This window comes from Falco rusticolus, chromosome 9, assembly GCF_015220075.1.
Source record: "Falco rusticolus isolate bFalRus1 chromosome 9, bFalRus1.pri, whole genome shotgun sequence".
NCBI lineage: Eukaryota > Metazoa > Chordata > Aves > Falconiformes > Falconidae > Falco > Falco rusticolus.
In genome coordinates this window covers 46,816,107-46,838,940 of record NC_051195.1, presented here as the reverse complement: position 1 = coordinate 46,838,940, position 22,834 = coordinate 46,816,107, and the positions used below count along the sequence as shown (strand labels likewise).

Here is a 22,834-nt window from a genome sequence, read left to right as displayed (position 1 = left end):
GATAATGAGAGCGCGGTCACTCTCACCAGCTGTATACAAAGTCTTTAGCATGTTTTTTTCCTGCCTGTTGTATGTAAATTTCATTGTGTAATATTATAGATCACTTACGGACTTTATAATACAGTTCTGTAATGAGAGGCAACAAAGAATGTTTTTATTATAACACAGATTGGCTTAGTTGCTGAGAACATGCAGTTTCTGCTCATGGTCTGCAGCATAGAACACTTCCATACAGCACTAAATAATTCCGTGAACAGATACGGATACTAATGAAATCCTGCTCAGAATTTGAGTAACCTTCGTTCTGTTTACCATGATGCTTTGGCTCTCTTTCCATGTGAAACCAGTTCTTCGTGCTTCTGGAGGTAAAAAAAAAATCTGGGGTGTATCCACTTCTGCAGTTCAAGGGATAAGTCAAATTTTGTTCAGATTGCTGTATTTTGCTTTATCACATCATTATCAGGTAGTCCTCCTTGAACAGATGTTTGTAGGTGAGATGACAAAGAAATGATCCCTACCCTAAAGTGATGAGTGTGATAGTAATTGTGTCTCTGATGGTTGCTACAAGTGAAGTTACTTCTGTAATCCTGTACGCTATGGTGTACACAATGATCTATGCTTGGAACTCTCAGGTTTTTTGAGAGATTAGACCATTGATGTGACTGAACAGACCTAAAGAATTGCTTCATGAGAAACTATGACCGTTTATTTTTGAGCCCTTCATCTCATAAAAATAGCTGGTAAGAGGTATCTCCCCAGTGGGGCAAGAATGCTTGAGTCTATGCTGCTGAAACGTGGAACAAAATAAATTATTACTTTGGTTTTGTAAGCTTGGCAAACAGCAAAAATGAGCATTTTTAGTAATAAGCTGACTACATGCAACGAAGTAACATGGTATAAAATTTATGTGTGAAAGAGATCTGGTCAACTGTGATAGTGAGTGTAGCCATGGTAAATTCTTCGACAATTCTGAACAGAGAACTTAGGACAAATTGATTTAATGATGTATGCCTTCACAGATCTGATTTATCAAGTTATGTGCCATTGTTTTTAAGTTCCTATAAAACCACTGGTAGGTTTTTAAGCTTTGTCTTTTGAGCACCTGTTTGTCTAAAACTGGCAACTTTAAAGCTTGCATTGAAGTTGATGCTAACATTTTCCTGGGTCAACAACTTGGAAAGCACATTAGGGAAAACAGAAGGTGTTTGCAAGCTTCTTGATAGCATGCAACAGTAACATAAAAGTGGCTTACTTTTAGAACGAAGATGGTATTGGGAGATGTTTTTATAAGCAAAAAAAAAAAGACAGTTTAATTGCTTTTGGTTTGCTTTGGTACGATTTGTTAAACTGTGCGAGTAAGCATGTTTGTAGCTATAGCTTACAAGTTAATTGCTCAGAAGATAATTATTCATGTTGATTTTTCAAAATTCCCAAGCATAAATATGTAAAAGTACAAGTTTTAATGAAGAGAATTTTTCTAACATGTAAGTTTAGTTTTAGGTCATGAAAGGAAGGTGTTGAAAAAGGTACTTATAGAAACTGGGACTTGGAAAGACTGGGACATTTTCTTCTTTTGACACATTCTGTAGTGAGGCAAGCAAAAAGTGTATGACATTTGGAGTTTGCCTGATCCATGAAAACCAGGGAGAAAAGCTATCCGTAATAGGGGTGGTTAGTTGTGTATCCATAGTGTTATTTAAATTAGCATTAGGTTGACTCTGATGGTGTATAATTGTCCCAAAACTAGCAGTGTATTTCTGAGATTTTTGGCAATGTGGGAATTTTGACTTTTTTTAAGGGGGTTTTGGAGAATGAGCAGACCTGGCTGCTGCAGGTATTCTGTGTGGTTTTATACTGCAGATAAGAATAATTAGCAGAGATATGAAAGATAAGATAGGTCTTTTATGTCGCACTTTCAGATGCGGATTTAAAGTATTGAAGATACCTCACAAACAGAGCACTTCTTTTGTCTGTGGCTACCTAGGAAGGCTGTTACCCTGCTTGAGATAATCGCATTGTGTACAGGACATCTACAACTCATGATATTTGGAAGTTTCTCAGCTCAGTTCTATACATACTTACAGCATCCTTTTTGCATTACATTTTTTCCCGCCACTTTCTCATTTATTTGTGCCCGATTATGTTCAGCATGAAATACATTTGAATTAAATAGTAAAGTTAATATTACCACTCTTGAGCTTTGACATGGTTCTTATATCTTTAAAATTTCTGTGGGCCTTTAGTCAGGACATCAAATTAGTTCCTTTGTCACAGATGGGCAAATTTACCCAGCAGAAGTGTTGTATACAGTAATGTAGGAAATAAAACTGAGCAAGTGTTCACAGTGAAATAAGTTGCAATGGATTAATGTTTCTGAATAACTTTTTATGATAGCATTCACATTATTAATCCTGGCACTAGAAGTTATCCCTGCCCACAGCCGTCTTTAATCCTGGTCAATCCAAATCCATTCAGTCCTTAGGCAGTTGTATGGAGATCAGAAACATGATGTTAGAGGGTTCTTCAGCATATAAGAAAAAGATTTCAGATCTCTTGATGGGATGTTTAGACTAAAGAACAGTAGCCGAGATACAAGGTGTGGTGTTTTTTTGTTTGTTTGATTTGGTTTGTTTCTTTTTTAAAATATATTGATTTCTGTGACATGGAACCTCATCAGGAAGAACTAGATCCATTTATTGCTAGAAAAGGCTTTAAAAAAATCATTACAATGTTGCTAGTTTAAGTGAAAATTAATGTTGGAGGTCTTACAGCCCCGTCACACAGGAAGCTGAGCATCATGTTCCAATAGTCTCTTCAGTTTTAATAATGTGTGTAAAGATCCTAATCCAATAGGTTGTATCCCTTGTGGGTATGTTATGTTGAAGAGGAAGCTTTTTTGCTTTCTGTAGTTAGTCTATATAAACGTGTGGAAAAGGGACTGAGGAAAACCCAGAGAGCCGTTTGCTGATGCAGTGGGATGCAGGGGTAGCTGGACAGCTGAGGAGGAACTGCAAGGTTCTTTGTCCAGCATTACTCACAGCGCAGTTTCAGACAGTCACCTCGGTTACCCTGCTCTGTGGGGGTCTGCGGAGCTGGAGGAGGGCAGATGTTCGTACTTAAAACCCTTATCTAAGTACTTCAGGTTTCAGACATTTTGAATTCGCTTTCTTTTGTTTGTTTTAAAAAAGCCTTTAAAACTTGGAGTGGTGCTAATGCTTTTGCCAGAAATGTACTACTTCATGGATATTTTATGAGGTAGCATTCTATTATTTCCTTTCACAAATACTCTGATTGTTAAAAGGTGTAGCTGCTTGTAATGAAGCTGAAATGTTGAATTATATGAGCTGCTTTATGTTGGGATTTTTTTTTTTTTTTGGATCTTTCCTCAGTCTTTACAAATGCAAGCTCTAGTTCTCTTCCTGGAAATGGCAGTGACCATTAAATAGAATTAGCTTTCAATTGCGTTTGATTTTAGGTCAGGTTGTCTGATGTTAAGAAGATTAAAAATATTTGAATTTATTACCTATTTCACTAAAAATGGACACCCACATTAACAAGTGCTACTTATGTAGTGCCAGTGGGGTTTTAGTGTGTCTCTTCCAACCATCTTCAGTATATAGACTGTATATCACAGCATTCAATGTCATGTAAAGGAAAAATAACGATCTTGATTTTTTTAAAATTAAGAAAGCTTTCCATTTTGAAAAATAGGGGCAGTGTTGTATGACTAACTGGGTAGCTGTTAGAGCTGTTACAACAACACTGGTTTACTACGTATTTTTATTTAAGTGAGATGTACTTCTGGCTCATGTAATTGATAACATTCTGTCTGAGTTTCTCTTTATGAACATTAAGTGCTCTGCAGTATATACATACTGTGGCTTGTTTTGCAGTTCAAAGACATGCTATGGGTAGGAGTGGTTTTGAATGGGGAGATGTAATTATTCTGGAAATGAGCTGAATGAAAAGTAAATATGCTGCCAAATTAATTCTTTTAACTGTAGATGTATGTATTTAAAATGAACGGTGGAAGTGACTCTGGGGGAAGATCTTCAGAGTGACTGTGTGGCATAAGATAGAATTTAATGTTTGAAAATTATGAAATGTCAGGCTTCTATTAAGACAACACACTTGAGGCTAGATAATATTTTTCCTAGACTCATTATTACTTCTAGGCTGTTACAAAGATCAATAGCTTCTAGTCTGATTACCGAATATTTATTTTGGGATATATCTGTTTTGTCTCATTTTATGACTTTTCAATAATATCAAGAAACTGTTGTTTACAACAGCATTTCCTTTCACTTTGAACTGTTGTAATCAGTTGACATTTGCCTTGTGTTGTAGTGTTACAACCTTTAACAGTGGCAGTGGTTCAGCTAGCAACGTATGGTTTTGAAATGTCTTATTCTGAGCCCTCTAAACAAGTCTGTTAGTTGTTGTTAGTGCCTTTCTTTCCTGCCAGCTGTGAAACTGCACTGATTAGTAGCAAAAGTGTTTGAGGGTTGGGAATGGGTGTGCAAGGATGAAGTCTTCTGTGTTAATTTTAACTTGCATGTAAATTGCTACATTCAGGATCTGTGTTCAGCTTAAATCATAAGACAACTTGTGGAAATTCTGCCATTCCAAAAGAAGTTAATTTTAGACTTGGCTTAAAATTCACTTTGGATCCAAGTTCAAGTGGAGTGGTTTTGCTACATAGGCTTGAATTTTTATTTAAAGGCTGAAAAGCTGCAGTAGTTTGCTTCAGCACTCTTGTCATCAGAAAAAATACACAATCAGCTTGCTGGAGACTCAGTTGTTCTGCAGACGTTTTGTAAAATGCCTAAGGTTTTAGTCAGGTATTTCAGCCTTTCTATGAACTTTGGTAGTTTAGAACCAAGAAATCGGTGGCTTAGTTTTCTTTTCCAATTTGAGAATGTTTGGCTGACCCCTCTCGGGGACTGAGCACTGTGGTTATTCAATTGCTGTGCACAGATGTTTCGGGATATTGCTTGCAGTAGCTGTAAATTTTGCTTTGAAAATATGTAAACTTTGCCCATCTGATGCACAGAGCGTTTTAGCTTGTGATCTAAGTAAATGATTTATAATTCCAAACAAAATTAGAAGTATTAGTAATATGTACTAATCAGTAGAAGTGATAGTGTGTCATTCTGATTAAGCTGGGTCTTAGTCAAGGAAACAGCTAGAGATGTGTAGAGGACAGTGGGACTTTTGTCCACGTTGAAATGCTTTCTTGAAAGGGACTGTAATGTAGGGGTTTTACTGAGGTATGTATACGGCAAATTATATGTGCTTTACCTGAGCAAAATTTAAGCACAAAGACCTATTGAAAACAGTTTACAATATGAAATTGCAAACTATTACGTTCAGTATTTTTTGTGCTTGATTTTTTGTTTGTTCTTTTACATGCTGTCTTTGGATGGAGTTAACATTGTTTACTTTTGTTTAGATCACATGCTGCTTACTGGTGCTACTTGTTGAAACTTTTCTTCCTTGTTTCAGATAACGTCCCAGAGGAGTTAAAGGACCCGTTTTACATAGATCAATATGAGCAAGAACATATTAAACCCCCCGTCATCAAGCTGCTGTTATCCAGCGAGCTGTACTGCCGTGTCTGTAGCCTCATTCTGAAGGGGGATCAGGTGGCTGCTCTGCAGGGACACCAGTCGGTGATCCAGGCTCTGTCTCGAAAAGGGATTTACGTCATGGAGAGTGATGATACACCTGTGTCTGAATCTGATCTGGGCTGTGCACCAATCAAAATGGTTAGCTTAATTAAATCCACCTCATGATCTTCTTTTTATTTAACGCTATTTAAAATAGTTAATGGAATGAAGAGCTCCTAATTTCTAGGTCACTAATCTCAGGAATTTTTAAATTTTAAATACAATTAAAATATATAACATTTTTTCTTGAAGGATTTTATTTTTTAGTACTCATTGTTTTCTTCTTTATAGAGTTCTCATATGGCAATGATTGATGCTCTTATGATGGCCTATACTGTAGAAATGATCAGCATTGAAAAGGTGGTTGCCAGTGTCAAGCGTTTTTCTACGTTTAGTGCCTCAAAAGAACTGCCCTATGATTTGGAGGATGCAATGGTTTTCTGGATTAACAAGGTAAAATTTACTTTGAGAAAAGTGTGGCTGTTTCTTATTGTTACTTTTCAAGATTTTTAAGAAGTTCCTAATGAATGTCTGTATTCCATCTTTCTTACCTGTGCATGTCTTTCATCTTTTCCACCTCAGATGAAGAGAACTGCTTTAATTACTGTGTTACTTGTTACCTCAAGTCCAACAGTAGTGGGTGTAATATCCTTCTAATACAGATTATTATTAACAGTATTTGGTTCCATTACTGCTGTAGTGTGTTGTGATTTTGTCTTCTTGCTTGCCTTCCCAAAGTTTCCCTATGCATTAGGAAAAAGAATCAGGGAATCAAAGTAGCAGGGAAATGCAGTTTCTTTTTCTTAAAGATGCTGTAATAAAGCTGGTAAATTTTTCAAGGCGAATTTTAAATTAAGATAATTAAGAACTAAATTAGGAGAACTGTAGAAGTCGAGTTCTTTATTTTCAGACAAGCTGCTGTGAGGTGTGGCTTTTTTGTTTGCTGTTTTTTAAGGTAAAGCATGTTAAATAACAGGATGGGCTTAACATGTTAAATAACTGGATAGACATACTTGAGACTAGCTCGAATACACTTAACAAATACTGAAACTTTTCAAAGGCTAGAGGTTAAGTTACTGAAACACTTTCAAGTGACAGCAGAGTCACGTTCCAAAGAGAATGTCTCCTTTGCAAACCTGGGATTCCCTTGTGATTGTAGCTACTGCTAATGAAAAAGTTGGTCTTAAACTGTTGTAACATGATTCTATGAAGGTTTTATGTTTGTAGAATGGATTGACCACTAAGTAAGGGGAGGAAGAAGAAAACTTGACTTGGGGAAACATGTATTTGGATGTATTTGAATATCCTTTCTGTGCTGTGCCCTTTTAGGTGAACCTTAAAATGAGAGAGATAACGGAGAAAGAGATTAAATTAAAACAGCAGCTAATGGAAAGTCCAGGGCACCAAAAGGTAAAACAGATTTGTCTTCAGTTGTGATTTTTGTGTCTTGATGATTAATAGATTTAAATATAAATATCTCCAGTAATTTTTTTGTCAGAGAAATGTGAGGCATCCAGTGCTTGAAACTCTGAGATTTTGTGCATGTGATTTTTGTGTCTTATCAGTGCCCTTCCTTACTTTCAAGCCCACTGGTATCTTCTGACTTTAAGTTTCAGTTGGACTAAACCAACTTGTTTCAACTTAAAATAACTTGTATCAACTTTACATGAGTAAATATGACTCAGCTTTCACAGCACAAAATACATATTATATATTTTGAAAGCTCTTGGCGTATTCATTTTGCATGGGTTAATTGTCTGATGTAATTCAGAGGCTTATTCAAGTTACATCTAGTAAGCGTACTCTTGGCATTCAATTGTTATGTGTGTGTTTGTAGTTTTTTTCCACTTTTTCCCCTTGAAATTATATCACAATGCACTAATATTGAAAAATATAGTACACTTTCATTTCTGGAGAATGTAAAGCAGATCTTTCTCAAATATAATGTATATTGGCTATCTGAGCTCCCAACTTCTGATGTAACGAAGCCTTAAGAAAAGCTGCTGTGTACTTTTCTCAAATTGGCATTGCTGTGCAAAAGAGATAAGTGACATGTGAACAAGGCACAACCGTTTAACTTTCATATTGGTGGCAAGACTTTTTATATGCTTTTTATGCAAAATAATATACTATCCATAATATTTTATGTAAAATAATAATTTGCAAGTTGATGAGTGGTCTTGAAGGATCCCTTTAACTATTTGACTCTCTATTGACTTCTGGGTCACATTTTAATATTTTAAAACCTAAATTTTTAAGATACAAGCCCTCTAAAATATGAAAGTGTTTATTGCTGAAGTGCATTTAATTATTACTGCTTTTAACTTGCATTGCTGATGTTCCTTTCCTATTCCTACATTCCGTTCCTTGCTTCCTGAGCAGTCTCCTTCCAAATGGTATTGGAAATTAGTACCTGTAAGTGAACTACTTTTCCACCAGTTGTCATCCACCACAGAATCATGGCTCTTTAAATTTCTTCAGAGTGTTTGCTTCCATTACAATGCTCCTTAGATGATCTTTGAAAAAAAACACCTGTGCAAGCTTTTGGGTCATCAGGCTTTGTTTCCATAACATGACTTTTGCATACTGTACAGCATATAGCATAAACACTTCACAGCATTTCAAAATTGTTTCCACAGTGCAGGAGTGAGGGATATGGAGTAGCAGCAAAAAACTAGAAAATTAACAACAGTTGAAATGGTTGCATTTACTATTTTTGTTGTAAGTAGGCAATTGATCACAGCACTAAGGTGATATAAAAGCTGGTCGGTTTAAACGGTTATTTAATCTTTGAATCCATAGGTAAGATAGTCACATGTTTGCAGTAGTTCATTAAATAATGCTCTTGCACTGTTTTTGCACCTGCTCTTGTGCAGGTTTGTAAATCTGTCAAAACCAGAACATCATTATTCATTGAGATGGGGTTAGAAGATTTGACAAACCAGTTTGGACCCGTTATGACAGCTGCTGGAATTGTATGCTAAATTAATGAGACTAAAGCTGGCATAATGGGAGGAAAGACAGTTTACATATAAGAACAAAATACTTTCTTTATGGTGGAGTGTGAGAATGGAATATCAGTTCCACACTCTATAAAAAAAAAAAATGAAATTGTACTTGTAGTATACAAGTCTGCTTTCTTTTGGCTGAGTTTCCTGGCTTTGTTTCAACTTGCAGAAATATTTCTTTGTTCCTTTGCTTTCCTTAGCCTTGATACCCTTTCTCCTGCACTTGCTGGATTTGGTGGTTTTCATTTTCTCTCTGTGAAGATGAGAGCTGTTATCTCAGTTGCAAATTCCAGAGAGCAGTGCAGTTGGAAAAGGCGGGAGCAAGGGGGTGGTCAGGTGTCCCCACAATCTCTGCCTTTCCACAGAGAGCTCAGTTGCACCCCTCTGCCTCCTTTATTTGTTTGAACCAAATGTGTGGACCGCAGTATAAACTTTATTTATGTGAAATAAAGGAAACTGAGTGGGGACCAGCAGGCTAATAAAACCTGTGAGAGCGCCCTGTGTTCCAGCCTCGTTTAATGACCTGTGCCAGTGTGTAGTGAAGTATTGACATAGTGCTTATCACTTGCGTTCTAGTGTGCTTAAACATCTCATCTGTATTTGAGGCATACATTTGATAGCCTTTCGAGGAAGTTGGGTAGGTTTACGTTTTGTTTAGAGACAACTGGGTGAGAGCAGAAGAAACTACAGGAAGGGAATTGACTTGCAGGATATTGTTGCACAAGTTGGTGGTAAAGGGAAGAGTAAAATACTCATTGCTAGTCTAGGACCACTTAAGTTGTACTGGTTTACTGACAGATTTTGAAGTCTGCATAGTAGTTGTCACGCTGTGTCACTTCTGTACTACTTGGGGTTTTGTGTGATTTGTTTGAGTTTTTTAAATGTGGAGTTATCTACTTCAGTAGCACCCATTTCTGCACTTTAATGCATACAAAAGTTGTTACTTGTATGCATGGGCAGAGGGGAACAAACCACAAAACTTGGGTTAAAATATAAGAAAGAATCCAGAATTTTCAGTATGAAAGACTTGAATGGGAAAGAGAATAATAGTTGAGCAAAAGAATAGGGATTAAATAAAAAAACCCTCTTTGATAAATTTGTGGTTTTTTTCACCAAAGCTAACATAAAAAAGTAATTCTCACAGATTTTAGTTCAGTATTGACTGTAGTCAGTTTAAATTCTGTTTAAGCCTATTGAAAATGGAATATTTGTATCTAGTTTAAATACAGGAGTAATTCAATTTAGAAAGAAATTTCTAAAGTTTGTCTTTAATATACTTAACTTGACTAAGTGGATAAATGATGAACCTTTTAAGCTAACCAGTTCACCTTGGTGTGCGTACTTATTCTATCAGACTTGATGACAACATTTCCAGTGCATAATGGATGTTGCTAATGCATTTGATTTGTTTCTTGTTTGAATAATCACCATCGTATATCTCACTATTTCTTTTTGTGTAAGCCTGATCTGATGCATGCCATATCGCACTGCATGCTGGAACCAGTGGAATATGCTCGTGTGGTACAGTATGATTCACATTCCATTACATATTTGTGGAGTGCTCCAGGCTGGGGAAAAAAATAATTTGCACCTGGTAAAAGGATAGGAAAAATAGCATTAGCATATAGAGATAGCTTTTAGAGTTACTTGCCTTTGCCTGGGAAACGTAACATAAGATATTTATATTTGTGCAAAATAAACAAACAAAACTGGTTCTTATTATATCTATATTATATATATATAAAATAAGTGATCTTCATTCCTTTGAACAGATTTTTTTCTCAGCCTGTGCCATCCTAAATAGACACATACGAGTATGTGTGTGTTTGTGTAGAATCTTCCCAGGTTTTCTTGGAAAGTATACGATACCGTTGGTAAAATCCAACTTTCCTCCGATGATTAAATACTTTCTCTGTATATCTGCATGTTAGGCCGGTATATCAGTCAAGATAGTTTGTTAAATGATAAGTGTTGTTGATGCACTGAAGTGTAAAAAGAATCTCTTTTTCAGTATTGAAAGGTATTTCTGCTAGGCTCTGTAGCGTCTTGTTCTTTCACTCGCCCAGTTGCTTTGCTGCTCAAGCTTAGATACAGCCTTCTAGTCTAGCTAGCATGTGGCTGCTTAGTAAATATCAGCACTAAAACTTCTCTTGCAAAAATTGCAAGAAGCAATGCCAAGATTTGTTCTTCAGTTGACTGGCTTTAGCTCCTTTTCAGTTATGCTCCAAATTACATGAGGGCCAGGGGGGTGGTTTGCAGAAGAGTTTGATACTGATCCGTAGTGAAATCACAGAGAGTTTTGCCATTGATTTTAAGGACCTACTTGTTCCTCACTGACTATTTTTGGAAAAGTCCATGGTTTTTTTCTCTTGCATGACATTAGTATTGTGTACTGGCTTGCCACACATACAGTGTTCTGAGTCTGAGAGAACTTTGTCTGCGGACATGATAGCAAGTCTGTGGATGTAGGTAACGTATGAGAAATCACTAGCTCATCTGAATTATTTTTTTGCTGTGTTTTGTTTTGTTTTTCCCAAGCTTTAAGTGTTTTCACGTAGTTTATCTGTATCTCTTTCTTTGGATCTACTGCATTCATGCATCCTGTGTGGAAGGATTTTGACTTAAATTGCTTGTAATAAGTTAAAAGGTGTGAATGAAGCTAGGAATTCAACAGCACGGATTGCTTCCAGATATAAGGAGAATGATTAAAAGTGAAGCACTGTATTCTTCAGAATTGGCTTCCATTGAGAGAAAAGTATAACCTTGTAAATTGGTTTTGACTTAGAGCAGAATGCTATAAAGGATCCACCGTAAAGAGTTTTCAGTGCTTAACAAAAATTCCTTTTTTTTAACCTTTTTTTTTTTAGCATCATATGACACAAACACTGGTATTCTTTTTTTAGGTACGTTACCGAAGAGACCATCTTTCAAGCAGACAATTACCTTACTTTCCTTTGCTTGAAGATTTGATGAAGGATGGTAGTGATGGTGCTGCTCTTCTTGCTGTGATACACTATTATTGTCCAGAGCAAATGAAACTAGATGGTATGTAATAAAGGCTTCTAAAAATTTTTTTTTCCTTTCCAATCTTTGAATGTTGAACTAGAAGTACATTACTAAATAAAAATTGAACACATCTAATGGGCAGTGGACTACAGCAAGTTAATCAGGTCATGTGTGGAATCTTCATCAGTGTATTTAAAAAGTAACCTGCCTTTGACTTTGGTTTTTTACTTACTGTATTTAGAACACTCTGTATATCATGCACTGCAAAGTGATCCTTTCTTTTATAAATCTAGATGATAGTTTTCTGTATTCAAATAACTGAGCTTGGTTTGAATAGACCATAAAAAAGGAATGCATGTCTGCTGCTGTTAGCTGATAATTCTCGTGTTCTTCTGTAGAAGTACATAATTTGACATTTTAAAGTCTAGATTTTAAAACAGTTTCTCCCAGTCTTCAGCAATTGTCACTCTTCAGCATTGCAAACAAGAGTGTTCTTTCCCAGAAAATGTTTTTCTTTATAATTCAGTGTCCTCATTGCATTTAACTTCTACAAATCAACATTTTGTATTGGTTTTTAAAATCTCAGATATGCTGTACCTTGCAGAGCTCCTAAATGTTTTCAGAAGGAACCAGCACTGTGAATCCTAGGAGTAACCTTTTATTATTTGCAAATCAAGATGTCTGGTTTTAATTGCTTTTGCATTCTGTCACTGTGTGTGTTCTTTGTAGCCTTACTTTTTCTGTCGCTGTGATAAGACAGAATCCTATATGGATTATAAAATGAATGCAGAATTGATACTGTTTTGTCTGTGGCTTTCTTCCTCCTTTTCTTGTCCCTCTGGTATTTGACAGTAGAGAAATGTCACTGGTAGCCAATAATTATTAAATGATGGTGTATAAGCAGTCCGTGAAGTTCCTGTATGTAGTGGTTTTGTTAGTTGTGGATGGAAGGTTAGTACATTGGAATAGTGTTGCAACTTACTCATCTTTCTCACCTTTCTAGATATTTGTTTGAAGGAGGTAACATCAATTGCAGACAGCCTCTATAATATTCAACTTCTGAGAGAATTCTCAAATGAATATCTAAACAAATGTTTTTACCTCACGTTGGAGGACATGTTATATGCCCCTTTGGTTTTAAAGGTAAGAAACATAATGAAGGATATATTTTTAAAGAAAACTTGGGTAAATCATAAGTGTTTTGTTACTGTGAGGTGTGATTTTGCTTTTTTTTTTCCGTTTTAGCCTAATGTCATGGTATTCATTGCGGAACTCTTCTGGTGGTTTGAGAATGTCAAACCAGACTTCGTACAACCAAGAGATATTCAGGAAATAAAAGATGGTAAGTTTTCAATTTTTGATAAGTGTTAGCATGTTATTTAAAGGAGACTTGCATTACAGTGAAACTCTTGCACAGCAGTGTTTCCTTTGGAGTTTTGTTTCTACCCAGACTTTCTGCTTGCCTAGGAAACTTTGAAAGCAGTAAAAATGAAAGGAAAGTTAGTGCTAGATCCAATTTAGTTCTAATTTTTTGAATGAGAGAAGTAGTTTTTTTTCCCCTAAAACCACTAAATATTTACTTGTAACTTTCTTTCCATTAAGGTCACCATAAGATACGTATTTTAAATAAAGACTAGCACTTAAGGTTCCATTTTAGGGTTGCGTCCTAAAACTTCCATCTTAATGTACTGCAACCTGAAAGCTTCCTGTTCTGTTTTGTTATTTTAATGGCTAGTATCAGTTGTGTTAACATTATAAATATATGCACAGTTAAAACAGTGTTGCAGCAGAAGAGCAGTCGTCCACCGGTTCCTATTTCCAATGCAACTAAGCGCAGTTTCATGGCTAGCCCTGCTAGTACAAATCCAGCAGACGTGCAGCCCTCTGCTCAGACAGGCCCCGAAACTTGCAGTAGATACTACCTGCACCCTGAGGAGTCTGACTACCTGTAAGTCTTGTCTTTGTGTTATTTAGACTAATCTTGAATTTATGCTTCCTTTTGGGTAACCTAGGCATTTCTGCTGCTAAATGTTCCGATTTCACTGCAAACTGAGTGCATTTCGGTTGTGTACAGTCAGTCTCTAAAATATTCTTAATTCTCAAGTTCAGAGAAACACTTTGCACTGTTATGGTTGACCTTCATTTGGCAAATGCCAGTAAGACCTACCAGTAAATGTCACCATTGGATGAAATAACTTCTATTTCGAGGGGGGAAAAAAAAAACCAAACACCAAAAACTCAAAAAAACCCCCAAACCAACAAACAAAGAAATGTGAAACCTGTTCAAGCAGCTCATCTTTACTAGCTGTATTCTATAACTGGTGATATGAAAACAAATAGGATTTAATGTACAAGAAGGTTAGTGACAAGGCTTTTCAGCTGACTTAACTTACTGGTTACCATCAAATTTATTTCAGCCTTTACTTTATCTCTGTACTATTTACGTAAGCTACATTTTAAATCTGCTGTTGTTTAGCAACCTAAACAGTTTGGTTTCAGGTAGTAGGTTTACTTTTGTATTGTTACATGTGAAAACCTTTTCCTCTCTTTAATTAGCTTCTTTAAAATTAACATGTTATTGTGTTTTAAAGAGGAGTAACTATCAGCAGTGTAACTTTGAAACTACAGGATTTCTCTCATAGAAAAAAGATGTTTGTAGTAATGAATTTTTGCTTTTCTGAATTAGCGGCAAAGGAGGGAGCCCTGCCTTTAGCCCTTCTCATCCACTGCTCCCTTTGAGACAAAAGCAACAAAAATCTTTACAGGGAGAAGACAGCCCTGGTAAGTCTGCTTCAAATTTGCATTTCAACAGGCAATGACCATCAATGTTAATACAGTAATGAATAAAAATATAAGTTCATATATGTGATTGATCTAAAATTGAATTAAACTGCAGCTGCAGTTGGCTAAGTGGTAAGCGTGTTGAGTTTGAGTAAATCCATCCTTGTTTGCATTAAAATATTTTAAAGATCTTTTAAGAAAGTTACTGAATTGTTAATATTTTTTCTTTCACAAAATTTCTCAGAATCTCAAATGCAAGAAGTTAAGACTAATGTCAGTTCTATGGAAAGAAAGGAAAAAGCCACTTGTCAAATGTTTGTAAGACTAGCAAAAGTCCTAGGAAGTAAGATAGTAATCTAGACTGACAAATACACTCTCGTACTTGACATATTTTGCCTAAATGTTTTTTTAATTACTGAAAATTTAGGTTTTATAGTTACCCAGAGATGCTCAGAATTTCTTTTCTGTTGTCAGCTGAGGTGCCAGCCAAATATTCCAAATGCTTAGACTCTAACAACATGCAGTAAGGACTTTTTTTTTTTAAAGTTGGGGGGCTGACAGGAAAAGCAAATTGAATGGTCTCATGTTTGAAAATTCAGAAATCAGATATGCTTATGTGGTCACTTCTCACTGTATATTTTCAGGCTTAGACTGTCTTGTTAGTATTTCAACAAATCTGTTTTCTGCTGCCATCTCTTGGTGAAAGTTTATGGTGTTTGCTATTAAATAAGGTAAAAGTACTAGTTTAAAGACAATTTCTAAACTGTTAACAATTTAAAAAAACATTTCAGGTCATCGGCATCGTTCTAATTCTCTGACTCGTGTTGATGGGCAGCCACGAGGTTCAGTTCTTGCATGGCCAGAGAGGAAACCCAGGTAACAGAGGCATTGAAGTATTACAATACTGTTTAGTGAAAGGACACTGTGACAACTTCATTGTAGTAATGTGGTATCACTTCATCGGAACTGGACTGAGAAGTTGCTTAATTTTGTGTTTTTCTAACGTACATTTTCAGAGATGATTGATTTTAGGGTTGCAATTGAAGATACTTTAAAAATTATTTTCAGTAAGCAGTGTTGAAAACTGAAATATCTGAAGTTGCTATGTAGTATTGCTGGTCACTTTTGATGCAGGATACATTTTTCAAATGAAGCAAAAATTTTAGCTGTCTATATCATGGGTCCTTAGTGGAACAAATTGTAAGTTTTTGTGCTGAAGTGTCAGTAGATTGTTCTTATCTTTTCTAGGCCTTTGTCTCAGCCAACACCATTTGCTCTTCATCATTCTGCCAGTAGTGATGTAGACCCTGGGTCTGGTGATAGCATTAGTCTGGCTAGATCGATCAGCAAAGACAGTCTTGCATCAAACATTGTTAATGTAACTCCAAAAAACCAGCCCCATCCTCCATCAGTGAAAACTAACGGGAAGAGCTTGCTGAACAATGTTGAAATTGAGGATGAAGATGAAGAGCTTATTGCAATAATCAGATCTGAAGAAAGGTCAAACCGTGATGATCTTGAATTGCAGAATGCATCAGCCAGGGTGCCCAGCGTAGTTGCAACTGCGTGGTCTCCAAAAACAAATAGCGAGACTTCAGAAAGCAAACCAGAGAGTTTTTACTTGGAGCCTTTAATGCCTGCCATTCTAAAACCAGCAAAGGAAAAACAGATAATCAATAAAGAGGATGAATGCGGGGAAGGGAAACAAAGGAGTTTTATAACCAAGAGATTAAATGAAGGACACTTGCCTTTGATCCGCAAGAAAACAAATAGCAGTCATGGTGAGCATGACCTCAGTAGGACTTTTACTCCAATTTCTAGTTCTGATTTCACTCCAGTTGCAGATCCTAGTGCTGCAGATTCAGTGGCACTGGCGGAAGCCAGCTTAGAAGCTTCCAGACCTTTGGCTAGTAGCAGTTTAGATCCTTCCACTCAGGAGCTATCTACTGGAGGGTTTTTTCTTCATGCTGCTAAATCAGATGATGACATAGCAAGTAAAGTCAATGCAAGTTATGTGAGAAGTCTCAATTTGCATGTTACAGATACTACATGGACTATGGTGAGACAGGACTCTGATTCAGATCTCTTAGACATAGAAGACACTGAACAGGATTTAGTAGTCATAGATGACCATCCTATAGTCGCTAAGTACATTGGCGAGGAAGAATCTGCAAAATTGCAAGAAGATATGAAGGTCAAAGAACACGAAGATAAGGATGATGCTAGTGGACGCTCCAGCCCATGTTTGAGTACAATTTCTCAAGTCAGCAGTGTGTCGATGGCTAGTGGGAGTGTCCGAATGACTAATTTCGCAGAACGAAAGCTTCAGAGACTTAACAGTTATGAAACGAAGTCCAGCACGAGTAGTTCACAGAAGACCACGCCAGATGGATCAGAAAGCTGCCCGGCACCACTAACCACATGGAAACAAAAGCGAGAACAAAGCCCCAACAGACAAAATAAAGATAATGTTAATCTTTTAGCTTCTGAATTGGTGCAGCTTCACATGCAGTTGGAAGAGAAACGAAGGGCAATAGAAGCTCAGAAGAAGAAGATGGAAGCCTTATCAGCGAGGCAGCGACTAAAATTGGGCAAGGCAGCTTTCTTGCATGTGGTTAAAAAAGGGAAATCTCCTGACGTTCCACAGCCTCTCAAGCCAGAACATTTTGGAAAAGAATATTGTCGGCACAATGGTGAAGACTTAGATGAAGTTTCTTTGGGTTCCAAATCTGAGGAGTTTCTTGTGAAAGAGGAGGAGAGAGAAGAAATGCTTAATGATTCTCAAGAAGTAGCAAAAGTAAAAATGCAAGAAAGCCTAGCTTTTGCGGAGCAACATAAACAGAAAGACTCTGCTGCTTTACATGATTTGGAAAAAAGTAAAATTATTTCTGTTGCCCTCCTGGATGACAGTGTTACAGAAGTGGATATAAATGAATGTGATCTTTCTATCGAAAAACTAAATGAAACAATCAGTACACTTCAGCAGGCTATATTAAAGATTTCTCAGCAACAGGAACTACTTATGAAATCTCCATCAGTGCCATCGCCAGGAGCCAGAAATAACTCTCAGGACCAAAAGGTAAAACCATCGATTCACTTTGTTGAGCCCTTATCTCCAACTGGAATGAACAGTCTTCGTAAACCACCTCGGTTTGGTCAAGGAAGGAGTTCTCGATCAGGAAGACCAGCTGATCTGAAAGTCACTAAAGACAGACAACAAAATTCAGCACGTGTTAAAACCCCGACACAAAGTCTAGAAACCTTACCACATTTAAGACCATTTCCATCCAATAGCTTGGCAAAAACACCAACGGAAATCGGCTTGGAAGGTAGTCCTGATTCTGGAAATGGTTCTCAAGAAAAGTGTTTCTTTGATACCTACAGACTTCACGATGAGAGCAATCAAAGGGCACTTGTTCTCTCCACCTCCAAAGATGCAAATATTATTTCTGAAATGAGCAAGGAGGTGAATAACACCTTCAAGGAAACAGGGCTAAATTCATCTGATGGCTCAGGAAAAGAGAATGTCCCAGTGGATGAGCCACTGAGAAGCAAGGCCAATCTCATTGAAGTAGACTTGTCTGACTTAAAAGCTCCAGATGAAGGAGAACTTGAAAACCGGGATAGGTCTACGGATATAATTAGTGAAGGTGATCAGAAGTCTGGTGTGGGTTTTTTCTTCAAGGTAAATATGATATCTTTCTATATTTGGTTAATGTTGCGTATTTTCCCAGCGTTAGAACTGATTTTGTCCACTTCATTCTTCAGACTTCTGATGGAACACAGAACATTCTGGTTGCAATATTAGGACTTTAAAAAACTCTGTTGGAAAAGGATTGCTTGTGTAGAAAAGTTTTTGGCTTGATGTAAGGAATCCTGGTTCTTGTTAACTTTACTTGGAACCAGGGTTAACCTTGCTTTTCTTCTTTCCCTTAGTTTTTTTTCTGTCTGAGAAACTGACATACAAATATGTTGTAAGTACTTAGCACAAAAGAATCACAGAATGAAAGGGAAGAATTTACCATTCTGATATCCCAGCATTCTATGAACCTGTATCAACTGAAGGAAAAAATTATGACAGGGTGCATGTATCTAGTAGAAGCCTGCTGAACAGGTTTGGAAACTTGGTGGGGAGCTGAGAGTCTGAACTGGGGGGTTTTTTGCATTTGTGCCCAGATTTCTCTGATTTTTGAGCAGCCTCACAGGCCAAAAGTCAAGGGCTGTAATGGAGAATTTAGCTCTATGGCTGTAGATGCTACTGAGAAATGAGATGCTTCAATGCAATGTTGGAAGAAATTAATGTTTTTCATGCAGCTTTCATTTTTGTCTTGTAATGGTAGTGTATAGGGCTCATGATGAAAATGTATTAAATTTAAGTAATTTCTCTCATTTTGCATCTAACTCTGCCTTGAGGAAGAGGTTATTGTTAAGCTGTTTGATTTATTTAGTACAGTGATATTTCTTATATTGTGAGGTTGGATGGTTTTTAAATAGTGTATCTACACCTTCTAGTGAAGTTCAGAACTGCTATTGGAACATTTAGTATCTTAACTTGTGCTTAGCAATGAATGTTGTAAATATCTCAAATGTGCTGACGTGACAATACTTTCTTTTTTAATTTCTTTCTCAAGGAAGTTGGGCTAGGCTGTCTCAGTCCCCGTGAATTTAACTTCTGGTTTTATGTAGTGTGATTAATATTGGCTGACTCAAAATTTATTGTTATGCTGGGGTTATTTGTGCTGTCCATCCTAGCCCATGTGACAGTTGCGTTCTTTGCGCTTCTGGAAGGTTTTGTGGTGATTAAGCATACTTAAAAACAAGTCCAGAGTAAGATGGGACTGTTTGGTTGGGTTTTTTTCTCCCCACAGTCTTAAGGGAAAACTAAAACTGTCTCTTCAATACAGTTCTGATCTACATTCATCAATTCTAAAAATGTAAAGATTTCTGAAAGTAATAGCTTACGTTTTCCTGGAATCCTCAGCAATCTTGTGATGTCCAGCTTAATATATATTCTTCTAGTCTTTAAAACTCTTTACCCCTATGAATTTTGCAGGATGAGCAGAAAGCAGAAGATGAGCTCGCAAAAAAACGTGCAGCGTTCCTTTTGAAACAGCAGCGCAAAGCTGAGGAAGCTCGGATTCGGAAACAGCAGCTGGAGGCTGAAGTTGAGCAAAAAAGAGATGAAGCTCGGTAATAACATGTGGAAAAGAATACTTTTTATCTTTAAGATGAGGAAAACTATTGTATGTTGAATATAATGTTATATTTGCTTTTCAGTCGCAAAGCTGAGGAGGACCGAATACGGAAAGAGGAAGAGAAGGCTCGAAGAGAACTTATCAAACAAGAATATCTAAGGAAAAAACAACAGCAAATTTTGGAGGAGCAAGGGCTTGGAAAGCCCAAATCAAAGCCCAAAAAACCCAGGCCCAAGTCAGTCCATCGTGAAGAATCTTACAGTGATTCAGGGACAAAGTGTTCTTCCACACGTAAGAATTTTGTTTGCTTTTACAGAGTCTGCAAATCTGCTTTAACAAAACGTGTTTCACATTTTCTCTTTTGCTTTGTAGCTGATAATTTGAGCAGTGCTCAGTCTGGTTCCAGTCTGTCTTTGGCCTCGGCAGCAACAACTGAACCTGAAAGTGTGCACTCTGGTGGCACGCCGTCTCAGAGGTAGAGTGATAGCCTTAATTTCAATTTTTTGATATTTTAATATGTTATGAAATAGTGTTGGGGTTTAGTGTTTCCTGCTTCAGTTTGCTGGCATAGAGGCACAACAGTAATTAGTGAACACATCTTCTGTTTTATGTGGCTGCCAACTCTGATGTTCTGTACAAACTTACAATTTGGTTTTGTTGTCTTCCAAAGGAACAATAGATTTTTGCTTTGATAATCTAGCAGGAAGAATCTGACTGTTCTGGGGGAGGAAAAGGGACAATAGCCTATTCCATTCCGAGCCAGCAACTGGTGAATTTACTTAAGATTGGAGGGGGGAAAACCCCAAATCTTGGCATATAATTTTTATTACTTTTTTTTATTCTTCCCCCCCACCCCAAAGAGTTGAATCAATGGAGTCCTTACCAATACTGAGCAGAAATCCTAGCAGAAACACAGAAAGAGATTGGGAGAACGCTTCGACAGCATCTTCTATTGCTTCAGTGGCAGAATACACAGGTGACTATTTTGTTTTACTTTGAGCATTTGTCATGAATATCAGGTCATAAAAAGCTGCCGTATATTTGATGTGACACTTTTGGGTTTTTTTGAGAAGTCGTCAGGTGTATTTTGATCTCTCTAAAAGTTTGTTATTGTAGAAAAATATTTGAGGAGGGGTTGTCATTTTGATGAATGACATTCTTAATGTTTGTAAATATAGCGCAAATAATTTTTACTTGTTTATCTTCTTTAGGTCCAAAATTATTTAAGGAACCCAGCAGCAAATCAAACAAACCTATTATTCACAATGCTATATCTCATTGCTGCCTTGCTGGAAAAGTGAATGAACCACATAAGAATTCAATATTAGAGGTAAACATTAAAATACAAGATCAGTAATGCACTTAAATTAAAATGTATCTGTAATACTCATTTTGTAATCCCACATTGTAGCAAATTTTCCTAAAATGTACCTGTATTGAGAATCCTTTACTTCCCTTGACTGTGTGGACTTGTGGAAAACACGATCCTGCATTTAGAGTTGAATTTGTGAGTTTATAAAAACTGAAAATCATGTTCCAAAAACTTCAAACACTTAATCAGCTATATGTGAAAGCTTAAAGCTTGGCATAACATGGACATTTTCACTGTGAACAATCTAAGTGTGTCTGTTTATTTTTAATGCAGGAACTAGAAAAATGTGATGCCAACCACTACATTATCTTGTTCCGTGATGCTGGCTGCCAGTTCAGAGCACTTTACTGCTACTATCCTGACACTGAAGAAATCTACAAGCTGACTGGAACAGGGCCAAAGAGCATCACCAAGAAAATGATTGACAAACTTTATAAGTACAGTTCGGACAGAAAACAGTTTAACGTGATCCCAGCCAAAACCATGTCTGTCAGTGTGGATGCTCTTACTATTCATAACCACTTGTGGCAAGCCAAGCGACCTGCAGTGCCAAAGAAGACTCAGACTCGTAAATGACACTGAGTTCTTGGGGAGAAGATTGCTGAATGGGGTTGCATCGAAAGAAGACACGTTTACCATTTTCCTGCAGTTTGGTATGAAATGTGCAGAACCATAAACACTTTTTAAGAAGCTTCTAAACAGAAACCGTGGATGCAAGTTAAGAATGAAGGAACATTGCCAGTGTTTTTTATGAATAAATCTGCTGTTACACCCAATGCTAACTACTGTGGCTTTCAACTGATGAGGGACTGTGCATGTAGCAAGATCGTTAACAAGTGGATTTCCTTTTACTTGAAGCTTTTCATCGGTACAAATTGGGAATAATTGAGTTCTGTTTCCTCTCCACCTCATTCCCTCCTCTTTCCTGTCATTCTTGAAGGTGGCAAGCTCTGAACTTCAGTAGAAGGATTGAACAGATCTTGGGTGAAGTGTTTTGGGTTGGGTTTGGTTTGGTTTGGTTTTTTAAACAGTCTTTAGGGAAATCTTCCTTTCAGACTTTTTTGAGGAACTGTTTAATACATCAAATTGTTGTACTGTATCTACTGCCAACGTAAGTCCAGCTCTCAGATTTCTGAAAAAAGCCCCAACATGTGCTGCTCAGAACAGAGTTTACTTGCAGTATCTGTTTAGGATAAGCATTGCAAGGATTGCAAAAGCCAGTCTTTTTTTTTTAAAAAAATAATTGTTCGCAAATTTAAAGATCTCTGGAATACAATCGTGAAGAGGCATACAGGTGCTACTACTATAGCTGGAATGTGCCTGACTGAAACTTAAGTCAAGCTGAATGGAGCACAGTTATTACTGATTTCAGTTTCAGGTAGTGTCCTAAAGATTTGTTTGCTTTGTTAAAGATGGATTCTGGTAGGTATAGAACATTTCCACTCTGAGCACGCTACTCCTGTACAATGGTGCACTTAATGATCACAAATTTTAATGTTTTTATTACATCATGAAATGTAATTCTACTTCCTTTGTCCTGTCTTTATTCTGAACGAGCAGCATGCTCTAAAATGAAGAGTGTGTTATGTTTTTATTTTGGGTGATATATATCGATTTGTTTTTCTCATTTAAAAGCAATTTTTAAACAGACATTTGCATTTGTTTCAGAATCCCAAATAAGTCGAATGGCTTGGATTTCTTTTCATGTTGAAATATTAAATCTTGAGTTATGACCTTAAAAGTCTTTGTTTCAGCAGATTAAGTTTTTGTCTGTGGTAACAGGGTATATTTGCAATTCAGTTC

At 36.8% G+C, this 22,834-nt stretch overlaps 1 protein-coding gene across 6 annotated transcripts in view; it reads left to right on the top strand.

The window, feature by feature from the left end:
* Window positions 1-22,772, top strand: part of CAMSAP1 (calmodulin regulated spectrin associated protein 1) — a 28,094-nt gene extending 5,322 nt beyond the window's left edge. For 2 of the 6 annotated variants that reach the window (XM_037399655.1, XM_037399651.1), the window contains exons 3-20: window positions 5,506-5,768; window positions 5,961-6,122; window positions 6,999-7,079; window positions 8,052-8,084; window positions 10,139-10,198; window positions 11,581-11,722; window positions 12,687-12,826; window positions 12,929-13,025; window positions 13,454-13,631; window positions 14,370-14,464; window positions 15,256-15,340; window positions 15,713-18,149; window positions 19,518-19,654; window positions 19,742-19,950; window positions 20,032-20,134; window positions 20,520-20,635; window positions 20,871-20,989; window positions 21,305-22,772. In XM_037399655.1, coding sequence (XP_037255552.1) covers window positions 5,506-5,768; window positions 5,961-6,122; window positions 6,999-7,079; window positions 8,052-8,084; window positions 10,139-10,198; window positions 11,581-11,722; window positions 12,687-12,826; window positions 12,929-13,025; window positions 13,454-13,631; window positions 14,370-14,464; window positions 15,256-15,340; window positions 15,713-18,149; window positions 19,518-19,654; window positions 19,742-19,950; window positions 20,032-20,134; window positions 20,520-20,635; window positions 20,871-20,989; window positions 21,305-21,607 — 4,760 coding nt within the window. In that variant the 3' untranslated portion in view covers window positions 21,608-22,772. Of the gene's footprint in view, window positions 1-5,505; window positions 5,769-5,960; window positions 6,123-6,998; window positions 7,080-8,051; window positions 8,085-10,138; window positions 10,199-10,435; window positions 11,147-11,580; window positions 11,723-12,686; window positions 12,827-12,928; window positions 13,026-13,453; window positions 13,632-14,369; window positions 14,465-15,255; window positions 15,341-15,712; window positions 18,150-19,517; window positions 19,655-19,741; window positions 19,951-20,031; window positions 20,135-20,519; window positions 20,636-20,870; window positions 20,990-21,304 lie in introns of those variants that run through there. The other 4 variants (XM_037399652.1, XM_037399654.1, XM_037399656.1 and 1 more) reach the window with 4 other exon arrangements.
* The last annotated feature ends 62 nt before the right edge of the window (window positions 22,773-22,834 follow it).